The sequence below is a fragment of the Diceros bicornis genome, chromosome 9 (genome assembly GCF_020826845.1).
Source record: "Diceros bicornis minor isolate mBicDic1 chromosome 9, mDicBic1.mat.cur, whole genome shotgun sequence".
NCBI classification, from domain to species: domain Eukaryota; kingdom Metazoa; phylum Chordata; class Mammalia; order Perissodactyla; family Rhinocerotidae; genus Diceros; species Diceros bicornis.
The window spans coordinates 4,493,164-4,517,594 of record NC_080748.1 but is presented as its reverse complement, the minus strand read 5'-3'; the positions used below and the strand labels follow the sequence as shown (position 1 = coordinate 4,517,594).

The 24,431-nt window shown below is 34.3% G+C and overlaps 1 protein-coding gene across 2 annotated transcripts in view; it reads right to left on the bottom strand.

Moving 5' to 3' along the window:
• ZMYM2 (zinc finger MYM-type containing 2) overlaps positions 1-24,431 on the bottom strand; it is a 105,563-nt gene that overhangs the window by 41,176 nt on the left and 39,956 nt on the right. For both annotated transcript variants that reach the window (XM_058547790.1, XM_058547789.1), the window contains 6 exons: positions 16,057-16,128; positions 9,932-10,082; positions 9,354-9,469; positions 6,843-6,959; positions 4,533-4,683; positions 1,983-2,155 (listed from right to left, as the gene is read on the bottom strand). In XM_058547790.1, the coding sequence (XP_058403773.1) occupies positions 1,983-2,155; positions 4,533-4,683; positions 6,843-6,959; positions 9,354-9,469; positions 9,932-10,082; positions 16,057-16,128 (780 nt within the window). The remainder of the gene's footprint in view (positions 1-1,982; positions 2,156-4,532; positions 4,684-6,842; positions 6,960-9,353; positions 9,470-9,931; positions 10,083-16,056; positions 16,129-24,431) is intronic.

Sequence of the window (24,431 nt, the reverse complement as noted above, 5' to 3'; positions counted from 1 at the left end):
CGGGCAAGAGAAACAATAGAAAAAATAAACAAATGGGACTACATCAAACTGAAAAGCTTCTGCACAGCAAAGGAAACCATCAACAAAACGAAAAGACAACCTAACAATTGGGAGAAGATATTTGCAAACCATACATCTGATAAGGGCTTAATCTCCAAAATATATAAAGAACTCATGCATCTCAACAACAAAAAAACTACCAACCCAATTGAAAAATGGGCAAAAGACCTGAACAGACATTTCTCCAAAGAAGATATATAGATGGCCAACAGACACATGAAAAAATGTTCAAAATCACTATCTATCAGGGAAATGCAAATCAAAACTACAATGAGATATCACCTCACGCCCGTCAGAATGGCTATAATTAACAAGATAGGAAACAACATGTGTTGGAGAGGATGTGGAGAGAAGGGAACTCCCATACACTGCTGGTGGGAGTGCAAACTGGTGCAGCCACTATGGAAAACTGTATGGAGATTCCTCAAAAAATCAAGGATAGAACTACCATATGACCCAGCTATTTCACTGTTGGGTATTTATGCAAAGAACTTGAAAACACCAGTGCGTAAAGATACATGCACCCCTGTGTTCACTGCAGCGTTATTCACAATAGCCAAGACTTGGAAGCAACCTAAGTGCCCATCAAGGGACGAATGGATAAAGAAGATGTGGTATATATACACAATGGAATACTACTCAGCCATAAGAAAAGATGAAATCCAGCCATTTGTGACAACATGGATGGGCATTGAGGGTATAATGCAAAGCGAAATAAGTCAGAGGGAGAAGGTCAAATACCCTATGATTTCCTTCATTAGGTAGTAGATAATAACAACAATAAACAAACACATAGGGACAGAGATTGGATTGGTGGTTACCAGAGGGGAAGGGGGTAGGGCAGAGGGTGAAAGGGATAATTCGGTACATGTGTGTGGTGATGGGTTGTAATTAGTATTTTGGTGGTGAACATGATGCAATCTATGCAGAAATAGAAGTATAATGATGTACACCTGAAATTTTTACAATGTTATAAACCAATGTTACTACAATAAACAAAAAATTATTAAAAAAAAAAAAATGTGGAGCTGTAGATATTCAAGAACTGCACTGAGAATTCTTACAATTCTCCTAAGTACATAGTACCATTTTACACTAGTCACTTTCATTAAGTGAACTAAATATTCTACATATTTCAACCATTTTACTGTTTGTTTCTTTAGCAGTATTTCACAATTTTGAAGTTATGATGACATCTGTATTCACACGCTTTAGAACCACATCCATATTGAAGCTTTAGCATTGAGATGGTTTTCCATGTTATGGACAGAGGAACTAATAACTTTTTCTTGGGTAAAAGCCAAGAAACTGAAGCCCAAATTTGCACTCATTTTCTTACCCAGAAAGAAACCAACGCAATGAAGCAGAGGGGGTTATCTTAACTTTTTTAGATTTTAATAAGACACACACATCACACACATGCTGATTTACAGTTTCAAATTAAATGTTTTTGGTCTCTATGCATATAGTGTCCTTTCAATTTGAAACTCTCCAAAGATCCACAATTAGAAAGACAAAAAAGAAAAAAGTGTTTTAAAACATATCCTAAGTATTCAAAACAATTACCTGCTAATGTTTAATACTGACAAAGCAATCATCAAAAATATTTCTATTAAGTAAAATAAAGACACAACAAATTTTAGAGAAATAATCTATTTTGTTAAACTACACTGCTGAAAATACAGATATATCCTAATTTTGGGTAATATCTAAGTTATAAAACAAGTAATAATACTATTTCAAGTTATAAACAACAAACTGAAATGACAAGAATTTTAATGAATTGTATCATCTGGGCCAGGCCTAATGTGTGTGCATTTTTAAAATAAATAACCTACCATACTCGTAATGGTAATAACTACAATGTTTTTTTTAAACACTGGTTAAGGTAGCTGCTGTAATAAAAATTTTGAGTTACTTGCCTTGTAGTACCAATCCTGAAATTTTTTACAGCAGTCTTCACTACAGAAATCTCTCACAACACCGTCAAGTTCTTTGGTTGCTCCCTTCTTACATAGTTGAGAGCAATAGTTGCAAGTAACACATCTCAATCCCAAACGTCTTGCAAAATCCTGTTTGTATAATAGTTTGCAGCCTGAAAAATATAAGGTTTTAATATTAAAACAGAAAACACTTTTTGAGGTGAGAAAGAGCTTATAAGTCAAATAGATCATTAGCTTAGGAAAGGATCTATAAATTGACATATAAAGTCCTTTCTCTCCTGATCAAAACTGTGAAATCTACTGTGATCAACACCAACCTGTAAAAATTGGAACAGAACATGGAATACTATATTAGATATCACATGGGTTCAAATAATTAATGCTCTAAGACATTCAAATCTAGTAACATCTCAGAACTTCGCTCTATTTAAATATAACGTTGCTTAAGTATCATATAGTAAACACACCATAAATAGGCATTTTAGAGAAATCAAACAATGTAGTCTGTTGATAGGCATTAAGTAAACAAGATATATTTGGCTAAGTAGGCATTTTAGCTGAATTTTTCTAGCCTTACCTGTCTCAGTCACCCTACATGGACTCTCAGGGAAGTATAACTGGTTTATTGACTTGTCCAGAGAAAACATTTTGTTATTCTATTCCTCTAATAAACTATTTCTTTTACCTACTACATAAATACATTATTTTAAATGTTTTTACATATCAATCTTATTTATTCCCTATAATATCTCTATAAAGATTAAATAATCTTCCACGCTTTTATTCATGCTATGCCACGTAAGAATAACCCTCCACTCATGTATTTACTGAAATTCTACCCATCCTTTAATAAGGAGCTCAAATTACACCTCCTCCACAAACTCTGCCCTCATCAACCTAATTTTAAATGATCTTTCCTACCTGTGAACTCAAATTGCAATTGTTTTCTATATAATTTATTTGGTAATTATTTACATACTGTCCTATAACTTCTTTTCTGTTACCTTGAACTATAAAAACATTTTTAATATTTTACCTTTATTAGCTTTCTCTTTCTAACTAGATTTTGATAGCAGTACCAGGCATTATATGTTTTGTTATTTCTGACAGGTTCCAGCAGAGAACTAGGTGCACTTAGAGAAAGCACAAAATATATTATTAAACAGGAAAAAGACACATATCCTTTTTAACCTTTTATTGCCCATCTTAAGTTATGAGTCCCTCCAATTGAAAATTATGTTCTTAAATGTCAACTATCTAGTGCTGCTACTTGTCTATTCATTCTAGTAAAATCCATATAATCCAAATGGTACAAGATCATTGATATGTATGTTAGCCATCAACACCAATACATTTAGACTTATGAATACATTTAGACTTATGAATAACTAAGAGTGTCACTGCACAAAAACTCAGGTGTAAAAAGAGTTAAATTAATGCAGAATCAATCTGTTCAAAGAAACATGTCACTTTTGATTATAGCTGTGATCTTAACAGTAAACATGGTTACCTTTCATTCCAGATGAAATATACCAATTAAACCTATATAAACAGGAACGTCTTGTTTTATAAGCAGTACTCTCTTACATATATAACCTTATACGTGATATGTATGATATATAAACGGAGGCACTAGTTGAATGGACTGATAATCTTTTGATATTGCTGTCATTCTCTACTGCTGGCATTTGGGATTTTCCAACCTTTTTCTTGCCCCTAACCAGCAGTAGAAATCCATAAAAAAAAGTGGATCCAGGAAAAAAAAAAAACTAACTGGAAAATAAGAGATAAGGATAGCAGATAAGAAAGCTGGGAGTTCAGTGCCTGGGGCCAAAAAAAAAAGAAGGAAAGAAAGTGAAAGCAGCTTAGACCAAGAATGTGACATCTGGGGAAAAGTAATAATAACAAGAGCCCAAATCCCATAGCTACAATCCTGGTTTCCTCTCTCTGCAGAATTAGAATGAGAACTGGAGTTCATTTCTATAATTTGCTGCCTGACACCAGAGCAGCAAAAGTATAAATGAGAGGAAAGAGAATTCTCCAATGTACTATTTAAAAAGCCAGTGTCAATCCTTATTCCCTGTAAGTATTCACTTACTGTATAAGTAGTGGTGCCACATGTGATTTTCTTTCTAGTATATTGAAAACCTTTGTAGGCTAGGCAGTAAGCTGGGCAAGGAAATGGATCCAATGGAACATAATTCTAATCCACTTGGAAAAACAACTTTCAGATCACAATTTATAAGTTTTGAAATGACACGGTATGATAATGCTCTTATTTTATCCTCAAAACTTCCTTTTAAAGGAAAAATAGGTTACCAAATTTTTAAAGATAAAACACCTTGAGGCCCAGAGGTCTACAAATACATATAAAATTAACAAAACAAGTCTGTAAAAAAGCGAACTCAATTTTTTTGTTCAGCTATGCTAATCTGTACAGCTACACTGGACATACGTAGTTATATATTTTGGCAAAAAATTAACATTTAATATTAATAAGAGTATGAACAACAGTGTATATACACTTGCCTTCACTACAGAAAGGTCTCTTAACGCCAGAGAAATTTACTGTTTCATGAAGAGTCTTCTCCTCTTGACAGTATTCGCAATATGTAACTATGCAATGCAACTTCTTATAGTCATCTGAACAAGTTTTGCTGCAGAATTGATGCACTTTGTTCTAAATGCACAATGGGAACCTTGGTAAGTATATGACAACCACCTCAAGAACAAGTTTAAGAAATAAACAAGCCACTTTTACAGAAACAAAGTTAAATCATTTACCTACTTAATGTTGTAATCTTGGAGGATATATTTCCTATACGCCACAGACACCCTGTGTAACTAATTCACTGCTATATTTAGAGACACCTCCACAAAATTCTATACCATTAACTACCCTAAAATTACTCCATGAAAGAGTTCAAGTATCACTAAAACAAGATGGCAGTCTGGTGTTGCTAAGAGAACTGGTAAAATGAGAAGAAAGCAATTGAAGATATAACATGGGTATGCCACAAAAAGATGAGAATTATGACATTAATAATGTTTTCACTCAAAAAGAAATATTCTTTGTTGAGTATAGTCAAGTAGGCTCAATCACATTTCTATCACTGCTTAATAGTAAGAGACCTATTAGGGGTCAAGTATCCAATTTGGGGCCATCATACAGTGTGCTGCTAAGCTTAAGACGGAGTTGGTTTCCTTGAACAGAGCAAGGTTAGAAATTATTTAGTTATTTCTCCCGGCCCCAAACCCACAATAGCCAGAGCTACTTTTCAAATATCCAGCCAAACAGGAACAAGTTAAAACTTGCGGGGCGGCAGCTTATCCCCCTCTGTTATTATGGAGGATGTAGGCTAGGTCTAAACCATCTACCTAACACTTAGAAAAGATATGTGAAGACCGAAACAAGAAAGGTGAAAGAATGTAGGAAGCTACTCAAGTAGTAAGGCAATCATCATGGAAAGTTGCCCCATCATGGACATATAACTTATAAGAGGAAAAGAGCAACAATGAAACCACAACTGCCAACCATGGAATGAGAAGCAAGAGGCCTCTGAATTCTCAATCACCTGGGCGACAGGCTCAACTCTCATTCAGTTTGATGATGTTTCTTAACTCCTTTCAACACTTAACTTCCATGTAAAAAAAAGCAACACACCAATGAGACTACAAAAGCGGAGTAGCACTAACACAGAGATGGTGGAAACGACTTCATTTTCATCTAGTTATTATCAAAATTCAGTTTATGCAGGATCTTCATTTCCTACATGATACAATTCTATGTCCTTGCTTATGGATATCTTTCCTCATTCCCCATCATTCCTTTATTCTCTCTTATTGGGGCTTCAATATTCTTCCTGTTGTGATTTAAAGAGGGTATTAGCCACTAAAAATCATCACTAGGTGCCAACAACAGTCTCAAAGAATAACTGGTTTAAATGCTCTTGAGACAGCACCAAACAAAATAACAAACTAAAAAATGTTCTAGGGACTAACGTGTTAAAACAATAAAATTTCATATTTCCAAAGTACTTTAGAAATCATGTAGTCCAGTTCTGCGTATCACCTTTTGCCTAACACTCACATACTAAGTGACTTGCCAACAGCCACTAATAAGTTTAGGCTCAAGAGCAGTCTGTTGTTAGTACTCCATCTTGTACACCATTTTATTATATACTCCATGCCCTCAAAAAAGGTGAAAATAAAGAGTGGCCAAAGATGACATTGCTCAAGAAAGAAATGTTCAGCCAGAGCCACCTTGTCCATCCATCCATATATTACTGCCCTCTTATTGAAACAAAAATTAATGATCACAGTTTTTGCAAAAAGATATGGCAAAGTAAATTAACAGACTAGTGAAGGCAAGAGTGATGAGAAAAGAAAAATAAATTTACATTAGGGTTCTTTTATTAAAACACAATTATAAAATGTCAAATGACAACATGGTACATGACTAATAAATTCTAATTTTTACAGGTAGCAGGCAATACAAGATATAGTTCACAGAAAATATTTATAAGGATGGGGGGAAATATGTGAAAAATACTGTACAGATACTCCAGATATGTAACTAAGCAAAATGACATTCTGTACACTATTATGAACATAATATACAGTGAATATGATTTCAATAATTTTTTGTGTGACCTAAAAAGAAACAGATCCTTTGTTGGTGCCACTCTCACATAAATAAGTAAATAATCCAATCATCACAAAATCTTAAAAAACTAATCTTTATCCACTAAGGAATAGATTCTCAAACGGAAATGCACAATTATTTTACTAGACTTTTATTTTAGCACTAAATAATGTACATAACAAAATATGACTTGCCTCCCATTCCAGGATTTCTGGCTTTGAACAAAAAGAATTTTTGCAATAGTTGCATTTCAACTGAATATCACTTGGGGCTACAAACTGGCCATTTGGAGATGACTGCATACTTAGAGCCTAAAATAAAGAACAAAACATACTGAGTCCAACATGGATTTTAGCATTTTTATTTGTGACTGTTGTCAAATACCAACTATGTCCAGAAAATAGTATGTATTTTGCTTAAATATTTCCTCAATACATAAAATCACATTTCTGAATTTTGTCTTTAAAAATTATACTAGGATACTAACTTAGTTTTACAAAATTGAAATTCATTTTTTACCACAGGATTACCGCTGTGTATTTAAAATAAAATAATATGAAAAAGGAAAAAACATCATACCGTTCAATTATAATTTTTTCTCTTTAAGAAAATGTAAACAAATAATAGTGATGCTAGTTAACCAAGTTCTGAACTAGTAAATAAATGCTTAAAAAACCTAGCTCCTAGTTCTCTCTCCAATAGCTAATTTACTAATGATTTGTCCCACTTGCCTTATTACCACCATTTTCATTTCAAGTCCATCAGTGAAAACAGTCTATATTACTTTTTAAAATTGATCATTTCTTATACAAAGGTAGAAAAAAAAGATTTGCAGACTGGTATTGATACCAGGAATTTATTTTAGTTTTATTAAATTTTTAAAAGTTAAAACAATTTACAGAATAGAAAAAGATATAAGCATATATGGGCTTAAAAATTTCATTATAATTTCCAACCTGAGTGGTGTGTACACTGATATTTATCATTCTTTAATCCACATTACATACAATCTTGTAAATGTGAAATAGTTAATGAAAATTTTTTCAAGCTGGCAGTGGAGGGAGAAAATAACATTTATCATTTTAAAAACTTCTATAAACGTTGTACAATACAATTAAAATTTGTGAGAAAATAAAACATGCGGATTTAAGACACTATCAGGTGAATAAATTCATACAATAAAAACCAGCAACATTACCCCTAGTGTTTCCAAAAACTTGAAGTCCCCCGAAGTTAATTATTCTTTCAAAACAAATGAAATACTATCCTATTATCTTACTTTGAAATGGAAAAACATCTAATGAAGACAAAGTTCAAAATCTATGGTTTGCTTTAAGATAAGAGAAAGGGAAAAATGCTGCTTTTCTATTTGTCAACTTTGTACTACTTTAATGCAGAGTCACAGAGTGATGAGGCTGCCCATAGGCTTATCTGGATGCCTATCTCCTCAGAAACGAGTCTAAATCAAGTGTTTCTTTAAAATATACAATGTACATATATGAATGGTCTCATTAAATCATGGATAGTAAAAGTTTCAATTAATCAAAAAAAGTAGTTAAAACATTTTTAATCAACATTCCAGTTCACCCAACATCAAAAAGGAATAAAGGAAATTAAAATCTGACAAGTAGCATGTCAAGTAGAAGCACACTTATTCTCTCATCTAATTAATCCTTATTCCTTAATTTCTAGTTTAAGAAAAGCCAGCAAGTCAGAAGGAATATTTACCACTCTAAGGATGTTTCAATGGCCATGATTCCAACTTTCAAAATAAAAGTTTAGTCTTGAATGTGGTTTATCACCTAAGCTCAGTAGAGGATATAACTATTAACAAAAACAACATTCATCTGGCTGAATTCGAAATCACCTCAATTTAAATGCTAGTAACTGTAACATACTTAAGAAACTGTATTTTCAGTTTAATTAAATTAACATAGAGCACAGTGCCTGCAATACAGTAGAATTGTTGGATGAATTAACTCATGAAGCATGGCTTTATGCACTCATTTAAACCTTTGAGTAATACTGTGAAATTTTCACATGAAACAGGTAAATCTACTCATACCACTTAACTAATGCTGAGTCCCCTCTAAACTATTCCTTCCTAGTGGTCAACTGGTTTAAGTTTGAATACTTCCAGTAATACTACCTTCTGAGACTAACTGTGCTTCAACAATGAAGAAGAACTATGTCAGCAAGTTCTTCTTTACATTTACCAAAATGAAAAATGTCTCCCTGAAACTGATCTTGTACTAAATTAGGGCCAATTGTAACAAGTCCAATCCCCTTTTTACATGGCATATTTATAACATACGAGGAAAACATTTATGCTTTTCACTTCCAGGCTAAATACACCTATGTCCTTCATTCATGTATCATAAAACAGAATTCCCCATAAGAGTCACATGTTATTCAAACCACCTACTAAGAAAATACTACATGTAAGGCACTGAGCTCAATTATATCAAAACTTATTTACCTTCTAAGTCTATATCATAAGTAACACTTAAAAAGTTAATTAGATTTTCTGTCGTAGTAGAGAGCTGGTGCAACTGTTTACTGTGACGCTAGAATCTTCACCCTCCAATTTGACCCTCAACAAACTATGTAAAAATTAGCACATTAAATAAAGATAAAGCATATTACACTGTTTATTTTCTATGTGTAGTTTATTGGGGGCGGGGGTAACAATAACAATAACAAACCTGAAATTTAGCCACACAACTGGAATTGCAAAAGTTATACAGTTTTCCATCAGGCATTGTGGCTTGATATTGAGGTAACGAGTTTCGCTTACAAAAATGGCAAATAATTCCCAAACCTAGGAGAGAAAAGGTACATATCTGATTTTTTTATAAAGCAATGAAAGGTAAAAAAAAAAGCAAACTTAATCGACCTCTGAGAATAGTTTAATGGAACCTTCCGTAAACTATTCTTTTATAAATTACCAAGATTATTTATACCTTAAAAAATACTGTCATAAAAGAAGAGTCTGCAGAAACATGAAACAATCTCGGTGTTAATAATGTTTGGATGGAAAAACAATTTTAGCTAAGAACATTGACATGGACAGAACTTCACCAATAAGTGAAAAATTAAAAGAAATATGGACTAATCAAAACTTTATTAAAAATCTTTGCAGTAAGAAAGTTTACTGTGATAATAAAAATAAACAGTTTATGCAGTTAAAAACAAGCATAAAAACAAAGTTAAAGGAGAAAGAGTAGTTAAGAAATTAGTCATGTTATTAAAGTTTTTTAACTTCCAAATACCTGAAACTTACTTTGTGATTTTGCATATTTTGTCTTGTGACTGTTCATGCAAGCAGTTGAACAATATGGCTCCATATATCCATTAGGACCTATACACTGAGTCATATCAAAAAACCTGCACTGTGTTCGGCAACCAGTACAGGTGGTCAGCTTTCCATATTTCTAAAATTGGAAACATAAAAAGATAATTAAGAAAAACACAGTTTAACTAGAAAAAAAAATACTGTATTTTTCGTTACACTTGCTCTTTCTGCAAAACAATTCTGTTTATCTCTAATCAAGTCTGGTGGGTCAGAAGTCCTCATCTGGATGCAAACTGTTAACTGCAATGCAGCTAACTTAGCTTCAAACAAAAGTAATGATCTCAGCTAAGTCTCCCTCAAAAATAGTGTTTTTCTCCATAAATTTAGTTTAACACAATCCCTACAAACTGGCAAGTAAAAACTGAAAATCAAAGAAACGTACAGTGTTTTCCGTTTACAATGACATATTTCCCTGTCATTTGACAGAAGAAATTAATGGACCTACAAAACGTAAGGCTTACTAATCAAATGACTACAGTCTTTCAGAGGAATAATTTGAAGATGTTAAATACTTTTTCCATTGAGTCACCACTGTTACAAGCACTTTTGGTACTTCTCTTAAAACTGTTTTACCTATCTACTACTTTTAAAACCTCATTTAACCAAATAAAGTATAAATTTTTTTCCTCCTCATTTTATCTTTCTATTCCATTCCATTCCTTCTCCTCTTTACTGTTTCATTTTATTTGTATTTGTATTCATTTTATTTGTTTAAATCACAAATCAGGAATGCTGGCTAGTCTTTTTCATGTATTTTTACACAGTCCTTAGTACTCTAGCACTTAGTACAAACTTTGCATGTTTGCAATAAATATCTATATTTTTTACTGTGGCAACATTGGTTTATAACATTATATAAATTTCAGATATATAAATTATAAATTTTTTTTCTACTTTTTAAAGTAAAAAAACCTCATTCAAAATGATTTTTTGGCTATTAACTATAAGTTAATAATTAGTCAATAGATAATAATAAAGTCAGTCCTTCTGCCAAGGGTGAATATTTGCCAATACTGACATAATTCAAAGAAACGAAATAAAATACAGTCACATGCTGCATAACATTTCGATCAACGACTGACCACATAAACGACAGTGGTCCCGTAAGATCAGTACCACAGAGCCTACGTGTGGAGTAGTCTATACCACCTAGATTTGTGTTAAGTACACCCTATGATGTTCACACAATAATGAAATTGCCTAACAACACATTTCTTAGGCTGTATCCTGTTGTTAAGCAACGCATGGCTCTACATGAAGGTAAGACCAAAGGAGGTATACTTTGAAAATTACTAGACAAAAGCAATATCATGGAAATATAGACAGTCTACAAAAATACAATTCAGATGAACCAATGTGCTTGTATTAAAAAATTAACTTGACAGTCACAATTAGAAATCAAACAAGGAAAGGCAAGCCTTTAAGTGCAACTTATATTTGATCTCTTCTGAGTGGTTACAAAACTGTCATAATCAGTTAAATCAAATATCACAGATCATGTTGCAAAAAAACTGTATCCATCTTTCCACCCTACGTTAAGATTATTTTACTCATCTTCATACCCAACAGCATCTAGTATAATATGATGATATAAGAAGCCTCAAAATGTTCCACGGATGGATGAATAATAGATGTCAGGGAAGATGACAATCAGGCCAAAAATAATATAAAATGGGCAAACTGCATGGATAAATTTCATGAGCACCACAGCATTTTAGAAAATAAAGGTAATAAATTGAAGGTAAAAACAAATAACTAACATCAACATCAAAAAAAGAAAAAGTCTTTCTCAGCATACAAGAAATAGAACAGGTATGAGAAAACATAGCTATTTATTCACCAGGAATGTACATTATATTCATTCTGGTACCACAAAAAATAACCCATGCTGCCTATTCCTCATTTACTCAAATGTCACTTAAAGGAAGCCCTAAGTTTTACTTTGCAAAGTGAAAATCAACTCATTCTTCAATCTCTGATAGGCTCTTATCAACAGCAAAAGAATGGTAACAAAGAACAAATAAGAACAACTGCAAACAAGGGCCAGCCCAGTGGCATAGCGTTTAAGTTCGCGCGCTCCACTTAGCCGGCCCGGAGACTGCAGGTTTGGCTCCCAGGCGCACACCGACCCACCACTTGTCAAGCCGTGCTGTGGTAGCTTCCCATATACAGCAGAGGAAGATGGGCATGGATGTTAGACCAGGGCCAATCTTCCTCGGCAAAAAGAGGAGGGTTGGCAACAGATGTTAGCTCAGGGGTGATCTTCTCACAAAAAAAAAAAAAAAAAAAAGAATAGCTGCAAATACATTAAGTCCAATTACGACTCTCCCAATTTACAAGAACAAAAGAGGAGAATGCTCTGTATTTTTTGTTTGGAATAACAACACGTTTTCCTGAGACCTATATTATAATTTAAGTTTTTATATTGGGAAAAGGATCAAAGAAAACATATCAATAAAACAATGGAAGATAAAAGAATGTTTAAAATCTGGCACCACAGTACAAATTAGGAACACTAAAAATATCAGGACACTTGCCATTGTATTGCAGGATTACAGAGAGAAAAATAAAGCAGTTCCCAGTAGATTTACTTATGAGACCTCCATGTAGCAGCACCTATAAAGTATTCTTTTACCAACATAAGTGAAGTCTAACCATCTAATCTAATCTTGGATTAGATTTTTTTTTTACCTTATTAGAAACATCCTTCAAGTTGACAATGATTTTATTGGGAGAATGGTTAAGTAATTAGTAAGCTTTATGACGTACCAATAAAAAGTAGACCAGTTGAATTGGGTCAAGTAAACAAGGAGCTAAGCAACTGGTCCACACTGACAAATACTTTTATCTGAAGAGAATGAGAAAGTACTATCAGAAAGATAGAATCATTAATATTGAAAATATTTTAACACAGCCACTTTCATAGCCACCACTACTTCAAAAGCAAAACGACCCATTTAATGGAAGAACAGAAGCAAAAAAGGAAATATACATTCATGCCATGTTTTCTCTGCTTCATATGTAAACAATCAAAATAATCATATTTAAACTTTATGCATCCTATAAACATGAATTGAGTGATTTAAAGGAATGAAATTAAGTGGAACAAATTCACAATTAATATACTCCCCATTCAGGCATGGGAAAAAATAAACCTACTTATAAATTCAGTGAAAAAAATGAGCTAAAATTGATTGAAACAAGATATAGTAAGGTAAATATACGGCGGAGTTTATGGCAAATTGGCTCATTTTCAGTCTACTAACTGAAAAACAGTGCCTTTCTTTTTACTTTAACCGATTCCACGTGAATAACAAAATTAACTATCACATGATTTTAAAACTTCCCAATTTTTCCTTTTACACATCAGTAATACATTTCATTTAGTACATTTTGACCAAGTGAGTAGACCACATGGGAACGTGCTCAAGAGATAAAGGCTTGATATACTTGTTACTGCACATCTAATCTAGGAAACGGGTACAAAGATACGGTCTGCACAGAACCTACTTCCTAGCCATGTTCAAATACAACTTAAACTTGGGTCCATGACGTTGTATAGAAAAAAACATTATCTTTATATTCATTAACATCTAAATGAAATGTTACATTCTCGTTCATTCTAATTGGAGGCAACAAACCACATCAGTCTTGGCAGAACCTGTGCCTTTGTCAAAAATAAAAATCCCCAGCTTTTCATGTAGTACTGGCAGACAGCTCAATGCATCATCTGTGTTCAACATTACTTCAAAAAATTATAGTTATTAACCACTATATCTTATTACTTAATGCATTGATAAAGTATATATATTACATTTCAAAATTTTAAAAAATATTGATAACTGTATTTTGATATAATTGGTTCTAATTATAATCATAGATATTTTATTTTATGCATTTAATAACATTCTGATAATTAGCCTATCCATATTACCAAGGGAGTTCAAAGTACAAAAATAGTGAAGAATTCTGATTAGAAGGAGATAAAACTTCAACAATGACATGATATTGTACTAAATTTTATACTAAGTGAAGATTAAGAGACAAATTCAATAAAACTTATACTCCATTTATTCACTAAAGTCCTGAAATTACCTGTTGCAAGATGTTTGTGCAGAGAAAAAAGGTCTAAAAGATATACACACAATAATGTTTTACTTTTCTTCACTATTGCATAGTTTACAATTTTTCTTTCAACACATATATACTACTTTTGTAACTTAAAAATTTTTCTAATTGACAATGGATGCTAAAAATAGTGAGTGAAAAGTTTGCTGAGCAACAGGATATTTACATAGTATCAAATATATCATCCCCAAAAACTTAATAAATACAGAGGGAAAAACAGCAACTTTACCCTAGAGAAATCTGACAGACCTCCCCTTGACCAAGTGAACCCAAGTAACATACAGTCAATAATAATAACAAACAGATATCAATCACGTGCCTCCTGGTAGAAGGAAACAACATCACTTATGAGGTATTCACGCCAAAAAATGCACTACCTCAATCTAATCTTGAGAAAATATCAGACAAATCCAAACTGAGAAGCACTCTACCAAATGCCCTAAAGTATTAAAAAATGTCAAGGTCATTAAAGACAAAGACTGGGGAACTGTTTCAGATTAAAGCAGACAGGACTTCCACTCCCAGCCATGAGTAAGAGACTAGATTTAACCTCTCACCTTTAATAACTGGAAAACTAGACAAAAGATATGAAACAATGCACTGCTCAAAACACGACATAACTCATTATATAATTTAAAAAAATCAACCTGTAGAAACAGAATTAGAAATGACAGATAGGAAAACAGTAGACAAAAAAGTTAAAAGAGCTATGATAAATATGCTGGTATATGAACGAAATTAGTAAAGAAAACATGAACGTAATGAGGCAAGGAAGAGAAGATATAAAAAAGACCCAGATGGGGGGCCGGCCCGGTGGCGCAAGCGGTTAAGTGCGTGCGCTCCGCTGCGGCGGCCCGGGGTTCGCTGGTTCGGATCCCGGGCGCGCACCGACGCACTGCTTGGTAAGCCATGCTGTGGCGGCGTCCCATATAAAGTGGAGGAAGATAGGCACCGATGTTAGCCCAGGGCCGTCTTCCTCAGCAAAAAAAGAGGAGGATTGGCGGATGTTAGCTCAGGGCTGATCTCCTCACAAAAAAAAAAAAAAAAAAAAAAAAAAAAAGACCCAGATGGAACTTTTAGAGATGACAAATACAAGATCTAAGATGAAAAATACACTGCATGGAACTAACAGTTGCTTAGAAAAGATTAGTAAAACTAAAGATACAACAATAGAAACTATCCAAAATGAAGCAAGGAAAAAAAGACTAAAAAATACCTCAATAAATAGAACCACAGTGACCACAGGACAATAGCAGGAAGTCTAATGTATCTGGAATTGGGATCTCAGCAGAAGAGAGGGGAAAAAAAAGCCAAAAATTTTTAAAGAAATAATGGACTATGATCCTGGATTGGATCCAAGGTAAGAAATAATATTTTTCCATTTGCTGTAAGGGACATTAATGGACAAAATTTGAATAAGGTACACAGATTAATCAGATAGATATTAATATAAAATTCCTTATTTTGATCATTGTACTAGTTATAATTATTCCTAATTGCATACATTTATTATTCATGTACTAATTTATTCATCTGGATTAATGGTAATACAGATTTGGAAATTTTTTTGAAAAGGTTTATCTTTCAGGTAGGCACAAAAGAGAGGGACACTTTTATATCCTATAATTAAATGCCTATTGTGGACAAGGTACTATGCATTAAAAAATTATATCTGAAAATAATTTTTTAACAACATAAATACCTAAAAGCAAATGAGCATATCACAAGAAAATACATGTAATCTTTAGTGAAATAAAAGTCTGTCTGTGTCTTAGAGATAAAGTAAGAAAACAATCATCGGACACATTTTAAGTTCATAAATTTTAATATACTTGAAAATTTCCATGATCTTTCAGATGCATAATAAAGAGAGTAGCAGTGCATAAAATTATCGGGGCCTTAACCCCAGTTACATTCCTGCTTACCTCAGGCTGCATTAAGAAAGAGTCCTGCATGTGATCTCGAACCTCCTTCAGGAAGGTTGGATGGCTACCTACCTAAAAAAAGATTTTAAAAGACTTCGTAAAACCATCTTTAAAAAACCATATAAAAACATAAAAAAAAAAAATCTCTGCTAAATTGAAAGGTAAATAAGCAATCTGTAAAAGTTGATTCTTAATTGCCTGTTTTGTGACTTACAAACTCATTCCAACTTTTAACAATGCCTATCTGTCCTATTCCCAATGCTACTGCCCAACTTACAGAAAAATTAATATATAATTTTGATTATCGTATAGAAGAACATCACCTAATGATAAAACAATAATATAATAACGTGGTAAGGAATTAAAAATAGACCCTTAGATTTGACTCACCTCTAAGTGAACCTTGCAAAAAATCTCTTATTTCTCTTAGATGATAATATATTCTAAGATCTCATTAAAGTCTATTAATAATACTTCTAATGATATCTCAAAGTCTTCTAAATTACATGATTTGGAGATTACACAGTTACAATTTTCATCATCTGCATATACGTTGTTTAGGGAACTCTTTTTAAAACACATGACGGGGCCGGCCCCGTGGCTTAGCGGTTGAGTGCGCACATTCCCTACTGGCAGCCCGGGTTCGGATCCCGGGCGTGCACTGACCCATTGCTTGTCTGGCCATGCTGAGGCGGCATCCCACATACAGCAACTATGACATACAACTATCTACTGGGGCTTTGGGGAGAAAAAGGGAAGAAAAAAAAAAAAGGAGGAGGATTGGCAATAGATGTTAGCTCAGGGCCTGTCTTGCTCAGCAAAAAGAGGAGGACTGGCATGGATGTTAGCTCAGGGCTGATCTTCCTCACAAAAAAAATAAAACTAAATTAAATTAAAAAAATAAATAAATAAAACACGATAGGTTCCAGCACATTCTTACTCTTTGCAGAAAGCGCCCTGCTTTCCATGAAAGTCAAAATACTACAGATGAAAATGGAAAATACTGAAAGACAAGTGTTAAACATTATACAGTCTCCACTGCCAGGATCTAGATTATTAATTACCTGTATCAATATACTCCAGAAACTAATTAAGCAATGGGAACACAGATAAACAATAATGGTAGCCCTGTTAAATGTTAGAAAGACAGGTCAAAAGATGAGGGGAGGGCAGAGTCAAGAAAAGATCACCATACAATTTTAGTTCCCAGGCTACAGGAACAGAAGATATTCACTAGAACACCTTGGGTAGTGGCCTCCAGACATGTCTGATTGCGTCCTTTATCAGTAACACGTATGCATGATTTCTCATTTATTTACTTATAAATTATGAACACACAGTATGCGAATTATAAAACATAAGAAAGTAATATTTTAAAGCATGAAACATGAAACTATTTTTAAATAATTTTTATTTTATTTAATGATAGTACAAAGATTATTTTCCGTATCCACTAGAGTGGAATCATTTGGTGTCAGTGGAGGCTCTATGGAGCACAGTAAGGAGATACTCCCTACTCCTCCCAGTCAGGGTGGAATCAGTCGAAGTGTAGAGGGGAGCTGGAACTCCACACTCACCCAGCAATAACAAGGAGCTCCTCTCCCCTCCATGGGTATCAACAGAGGCCAACTGGAGAGCCTCGACTTCTAAATCAACCTAGTAATAATGAGGTCGAGCCCTCCTTCCCCTGCCAGGGCAGTGTCAAACAAAGCCAGCTAAAGAAGACGGTTTAAATAAGATCCAGAGGGCCGGCCCCGTGGCTTAGCAGTTAAGTGCACACGCTCCGCTACTGGCGGCCCGGGTTCGGATCCTGGGTGCGCACCGACACACCGCTTCTCCGGCCATGCTGCAGCCGTGTCCCACATACAGCAACTAGAAGGATGTGCAACTACGACATACAACTATCTACTGGGGCTTTGGGGGAAAAAAAGGAGGAGGATTGGCAATAGATGTTAACTCAGAGCCAGTCTTCCTCAGCAAAAAGAGGAGGATTAGCATGGATGTTAGCTCAGGGCTGATCTTCCTCACAAAAAATAAATAAATAAATAAATAAATAAGATCCAGAGTGTCATAACATAAAACCCAAAACGTCCAGGTATCAATGAAAAAAATCACTTATCCTACCAAAAACTAGGACAACAACAATTTAAATGGAATAGACAATCAACAATGCTAATACCAAAAGCGTAGAGATGTTAGAACTACCTGACACAGATTTTTAAAGCAGTCATAATAAAAATGCCTCAACAAGGAAGAAAAACACACTTAATGAAAAAATAAAAATCCTCACCAAAGAAATAGAAGATATAAAGAACCAAATGGAAATTCTAGGACTGAAAAAACACCAGTAACAGAAATTTTTTTAAAAAAATCAGTGAATGAGATATGTCAAAAGACCACAGTGAAAATGCTCCCAATGGCCAAAGCCAGAAAATTTTGAGCAACAAAATAAATAAAGGAGTACTAAATCACAACCTAAAGTATAAAATAAAGATCCATGAGTCCACACAGCTATTAATAAATGACTGAATAAATTCTTAAGTATAGGAGAACAGACAAATCTCCTATGCAGAAAAATTTCAAGTATCTATGTGCTCTACCCTTAAAAGAGTGAGTGACTTCCTTCCAAAGAGTACAACAGGGAAATGGGGTTGGGGGTGGGAGGGTAAAGGAGAGTGTTAACTTTACAATGGAGAATCTTGGCAAATGCTACTTCAGCAAGGTAATCAATTTCAACAGTCATAAATCATATTGATAGACGTACCCTTGTTATGTGATGAAAAGGGCAAAAGTGTGAAAGGTAAACACCTCTGTGATCTTCCTCTTAAAAACCCATAGCCCCAGTCTGTCTAATGATGAAAAAAGAACATCAGATGAATTCCAATAGAGGGACATATTACAATATACCTGACTCCTAAAAACTGTCAAGGTTATCAAAAGCAAAAAAAGTTTAAAATGTCACAACCAAGAGAAGCCTAATGTGACAGGATTACTGAATATAATGTGGTATCCTGGACGGGATCCTGGAACAGAAAAGGGATGTTATGTAAAAATTAAGGAAATTCAAATAAACTATGGACTTTACATAATAATAATATATCAATATCAGTTCATTAATTGTAACAAATGTATTATGCTAATTTAAGGTGTCGATAAAAAGGGAAATGAGGAGAGGTTTTAACATGAGAACTCTGTACTATCTGCTCAATTTTTCTGTAACACTGAAACTGTTCTAAAAAATTAAGTATTAGTAAAAAACAGTAACAACAATAACAAAAACCCCAATGGATGGAACCAGGAGCAGAATGGAGAAGACAGAGGAAAGAACAAGTGAAAGGGAAAATAGAAATTATCCAATCTGAATAGAAAGAAAACAGACTCGGAGGGAAAAATAAAAAAGAACATAGCCTCAGGGATCTGCAGGACTATAACAAAAGATGTAACTTGCATGCCATTAGAGTCCCAGAGGGAGAGGATAAAGAGGACACGGGTGAAAAAGTACTCAAAGAAATATGTGAAAACACTGTAAATTAAAAGAGAAGCCTAATAGATAGAAGAAGCTGAGCAAGCTCTAAGAAGGAAAAACTGAAAGAATCACCACAATACATCACAGTCAAATTTCCGAAAAAAATTAATAAAATAATAAAATTAAAATTTTAATAAAAATAAAGACAAAGAAAAAAATCTTGAAACCAGCAAGAGAAATGACATACCTATAAGAGAAATACAAATGGAATGACAGCTTAGGAAGACAGAAAACTTTTAGACAATAGCCCCTCTCCGTCATCCAAACACCACAGAAAAAAATGTAGCACTAACCTCACCCACACCAGAAAAGGCCAAGTGGAGGGCCTAGTCTTCCATCTTGGCCGAGTTGCAATAAGGTGCCGCACCCCAGCAACCCAGCCAGGGTGATGTCAGAAAAGGCCAAGTAGGGAGCCTGAACTTCTACCCCATCAGGAAGTAACAAGGTACCCTATCCACCTACCCCCTCAATATGAGAACTAGTAGAGAGAGTCAAGACTCTCACCACAACTAGCAGTAACAAGGCCAAAACTGAACTTACGGAGTCTGAGGAGAACAAAAAAAAAGAATCAAGAAAAGTGAACAAAGCCTACGGGACCTATGGGACAGATCAAGCAGATCAACATGTGCATTATGCGAGTCCCAGAATAAGAACAGACAGAATAAGACAGAAAGATTATTTGAAGAAATAATGGCTAAAAACTTCACAAATTTGATAATGGACACAAATCTACAAAGCTAAGACACAAAACAAATTACAAGCAGGACAAACTCAGAGAAAGACACAACAGAACACATTATAATCAAACTTAAAAGACAGAATCGTGAGAGCAGCAAGAGAGAAGCTATTTGTCAAGTACAAGGAATCCTCAATAAGATTTTCCACCAATTTCTCATCATAAATCATGGAGGCCAAAAGGCAGTGGGGCAACATGTGGAAAAGGCTGAAAGAAAAAAACTTTCAAACAAGAATACTATGTCCAGCAAAACTATTATCCAAACATGAAAGAGAAATAAAGACATATCCAAATAAAAGCTGAGGGAATTTGTTACCACTAAACCTACCCTACAAGAAATGCTAAATAGTCAAAAAGACTTACGCTGAGATGAAAGGTAACTAGACAATAACTCAAGCAGAATGAAGGAATAAAGATCTTTTTTTTGTGTGAGGAAGATCAGCCCTGAGCTAACATCCATGCCAATCCTCCCCTTTTTGCCGAGGAAGAAAGGCCCTGAGCTAACATCTATTGCCAATCCTCCTCCTTTTTTTCCCTTTTTCTCCCCAAAGCCCCAGTAGATAGTTGTATGTCATAGTTGCACATGCTTCTAGTTGCTGTATGTGGGACGTTGCCTCAGCACAGCTGGACAAGCGGTGCACAGCTGGACAAGCAGGGCGCGCCTGGGATCCGAACCCAGGCCACCAGTAGCAGAATGTGCGCACTTAACCGCTAAGCGATGGGGCCAGCCCCAGGAATAAAGATCTTTAGTAAAGGTAATTACATAAGCAAATATAAAATGCAGTTATTATTGTTTTTTTGGTTTGTAAATTCGCTTTTTATTTCCTACATATTTTTAAGGACAAATGCACAAAAAATAACTGTATATCTATGTTATTAGGCACACAATGTTTAAGATGTAACTTATTAAAACACAAAGGGAGTGGGGCTATATAGGAGCAGAGTTTTTAAACGCCAGTTATTATCAAGTCATATTGGATGGGTATAAACTTAGGATGTTAAATGTAATCCCCATGGTAAACACAAAGAAAACATCTAAAAATTATACACAAAAGGAAATGAGAAGGGAATCAAAACAATTCATTAAAAAAAATCAACTAAACATAAAAAAAGGCAGTAATGGAGGGACTGAGTTACAAAAAAGATATTAGACATATAAAAAACCAAAAAGAATAATGGCAAAAATAAATCTTTCCTCATCAGGAATAACTTTAAACGTAAATGGATTAAATTTTCCAATCAAAAGGAAGAGACTGGTAGAATGGAAATAAAAAATGATCCAACTGTATATGCAGTCTCCAAGAGATTCGCTTTACATCCAAAATTACAAATAGCAACATGATGGAAAAAGATACTCCAATAGTAACTAAAAGAAAGGTGAAGCTGTTAGACTATATCAAACAAAATAAACTTTAAGTCAAAAACTGTTACAAGAGACAAAGAAAAACAATATATACTGATAAAAGGGTAAATTTATCAAGAAGATATAACAACTATAAACAATATTGTAGACAATTCTACATAACAGTTAGAGAATCCAATACATACACCACTTTCAATAATGGATAGACCATCTAGACAGAATTTCAATGATTAAATACAGGATTTGAGTAACACCATAAAACAACTAGCATGTAGAGTACTCCACCCAACAACGGCAGAATAAATATTCTTCTCCAGTGCACATGAAATATTCTCCAGGATAGGGCCGGCCCCGTGGCTTAGCGGTTGAGTGTGCGTGCTCTGCTGCTGGCGGCCCGGGTTCAGATCCCGGGCGCGCACTGACGCACGGCTTCTCCAGCCATGCTGAGGCCGCGTCCCACATACAGCAACTAGAAGGATGTGCAACTATGACATACAACTATCTACTGGGGCTTTGGGGAAAAAGAAATAAATAAATAAAATTATAAAAAAAAAAAAAGAAAAGAAATATTCTCCAGGATAGACCATATGTTAGGCCACAAAAAAGTCTCAATAAATTTATAAAGATTGAAATCACATAGAGAAATCTTTTTGAATCATAATAGAATGAAACTAGAAAATGAACAACAGCAGAAAAACTGGAAAATTCACAAATACAAGGATATTAAACTACACACTCTTAAGCAGTGGGTGGAAGAAAAAAATCACAAGGGAAATTTAAAAATACTTCGATGAATGAAAGCAAAACACCACAAAATACCGAAAATGATGGGGTGCAATGCAAACAATAACCAGTGGAAAATTTATAATTATAAATACCTATTTTTAAAAAGATCTTAAATCAATATCCTAATTTACATCTTAAATAAACTGAAAAAGACAACTAAACCCAAAGCTAGCAGAAGAAAGGAAATACAGACAGTCCTCAACTCACGATGGTTCGACTCAGGATTTTTTGACTTTATGATGGTGCAAAAGCGACATGCATTCAATAGAAACCATAGTTCAAATTTTGAATTTTGATCTTTTCCCAGGCTAGCAATATGTGGCACAACACTCTCCTGATGCTGGGCAGTGGCAGCGAGCCGTAGCTCCCAGTCAGCTACGAGATCACAAAGGGAAACAATGGGTACACTTACAACCATTCTGTACCCATACAGCCCTTCTGCTTTTCACTTTCAATACAGTATTCAAGAAATTACAAGAGGGGCCAGCCCAGTGCCGTAGCGGTTAAGTTCTCGGGCTCTGCTTCGGTGGCCCAGGGTTCGGAGGTTTGGATCCCTGGTGAAGACCTATACATCGCTCAATAAGCCATGCTATGGTGGTGTCCCATATACAAAATAGAGGAAGACTGGCATTGATGTTAGCTAAGGGACCACCTTCCTCAAACAAAAAGAGGAAGACTGGCAACAGATGTTAGCTCAAGGCCAATCTTCCTCAAAGAAAGGAGAGAGAGAGAGAGAGAGAGAGAGAGAGAAACAAAGAGAGAAAGAAACAAAGAAAGAAAGAAATTAACATGAAATATTCAACACATTCTTATAAAATAGGCTTTGTGTTAGATGATTCTGCCCAACCATACGCTGATGTTAAGTCTTTTGAGCACGTTTAAGGCAAGCTAGGCTAAGTTATGATGTTCAGTGTATTAGGTTTATTAGATGCATTTTCAACTTATGATAGGTTTATCAGGACATAACCCCATCGTAAGTCAAGGAAGATCTGTAATAAAGACTAGTGTGGAGATAAAATAGAGAATAGAAAAATAGAAGAATCAATGAAACCAAAAGTTGGTCATTTGAAAAGATCAAAAAAGTCGACAAACCGTTTAGTTTAGACTAAGAAAAACGAAAGATACAAAGAACAAAACAAGGAAATGAAAGCAGGGACAATACTACGGACATTCCTGAAAAAAAAGGATTGTGAGAAAATGCTATGAACAATTAATATACCAACAACTTGGATAATCTAGATGAAATAGACAAATTCCTTAAAACACACAAACCACCAAAACTGACTCAAGAAGAAAGAGAAAATATCAACAGACCTGTAAAAAGTAAAGAGATTCAATCAGTCATCAAAAACCTTGCAATACAGAAAATCTCAGGACAAAATGACTTCACTGGTGAATTCTGCCAAACATTAAAGAACTAACAAATTCTTTTCAAACTCTTCCAAAAGTCAGAACAGGATGGAACACTTCCTATCCCTATTCTACTAAGCCAGCATTACCCTGATTCCAAAGATAGAAAGACATCACAACAAAAAAAATTACAGATCAATATCCCTTATAAATATATATACAAAAATCCAGAACAAAATATTAGTAAACCAAATTTAGCAGCACATCAAAAGTATTATACACAATAACCAAGTGGGATTTACCCCAGTAATGCAAGAGTGGTTCAATGTAGGATAAGCAATGTAATACACCACACGAATAGCATGAAGGTAAAAACCACATGATAATCTCAAATGATGAAGAAAATTATCAACAAAATCCAACACTCTTTTATGATAAAAAATACTCAACAAACTAGGAATAGAAGAAAACTACCTTAACATAATAAAAGCCATTTATGAACAACTCACAGCTAACATCACACTCAATGGTGAAAGACACAAAGCTTTTCCTATAAGATCAGGAACAAGACAAGGATGTCCACTTTTGCCACTTCTATTCAACATAATAGTGAA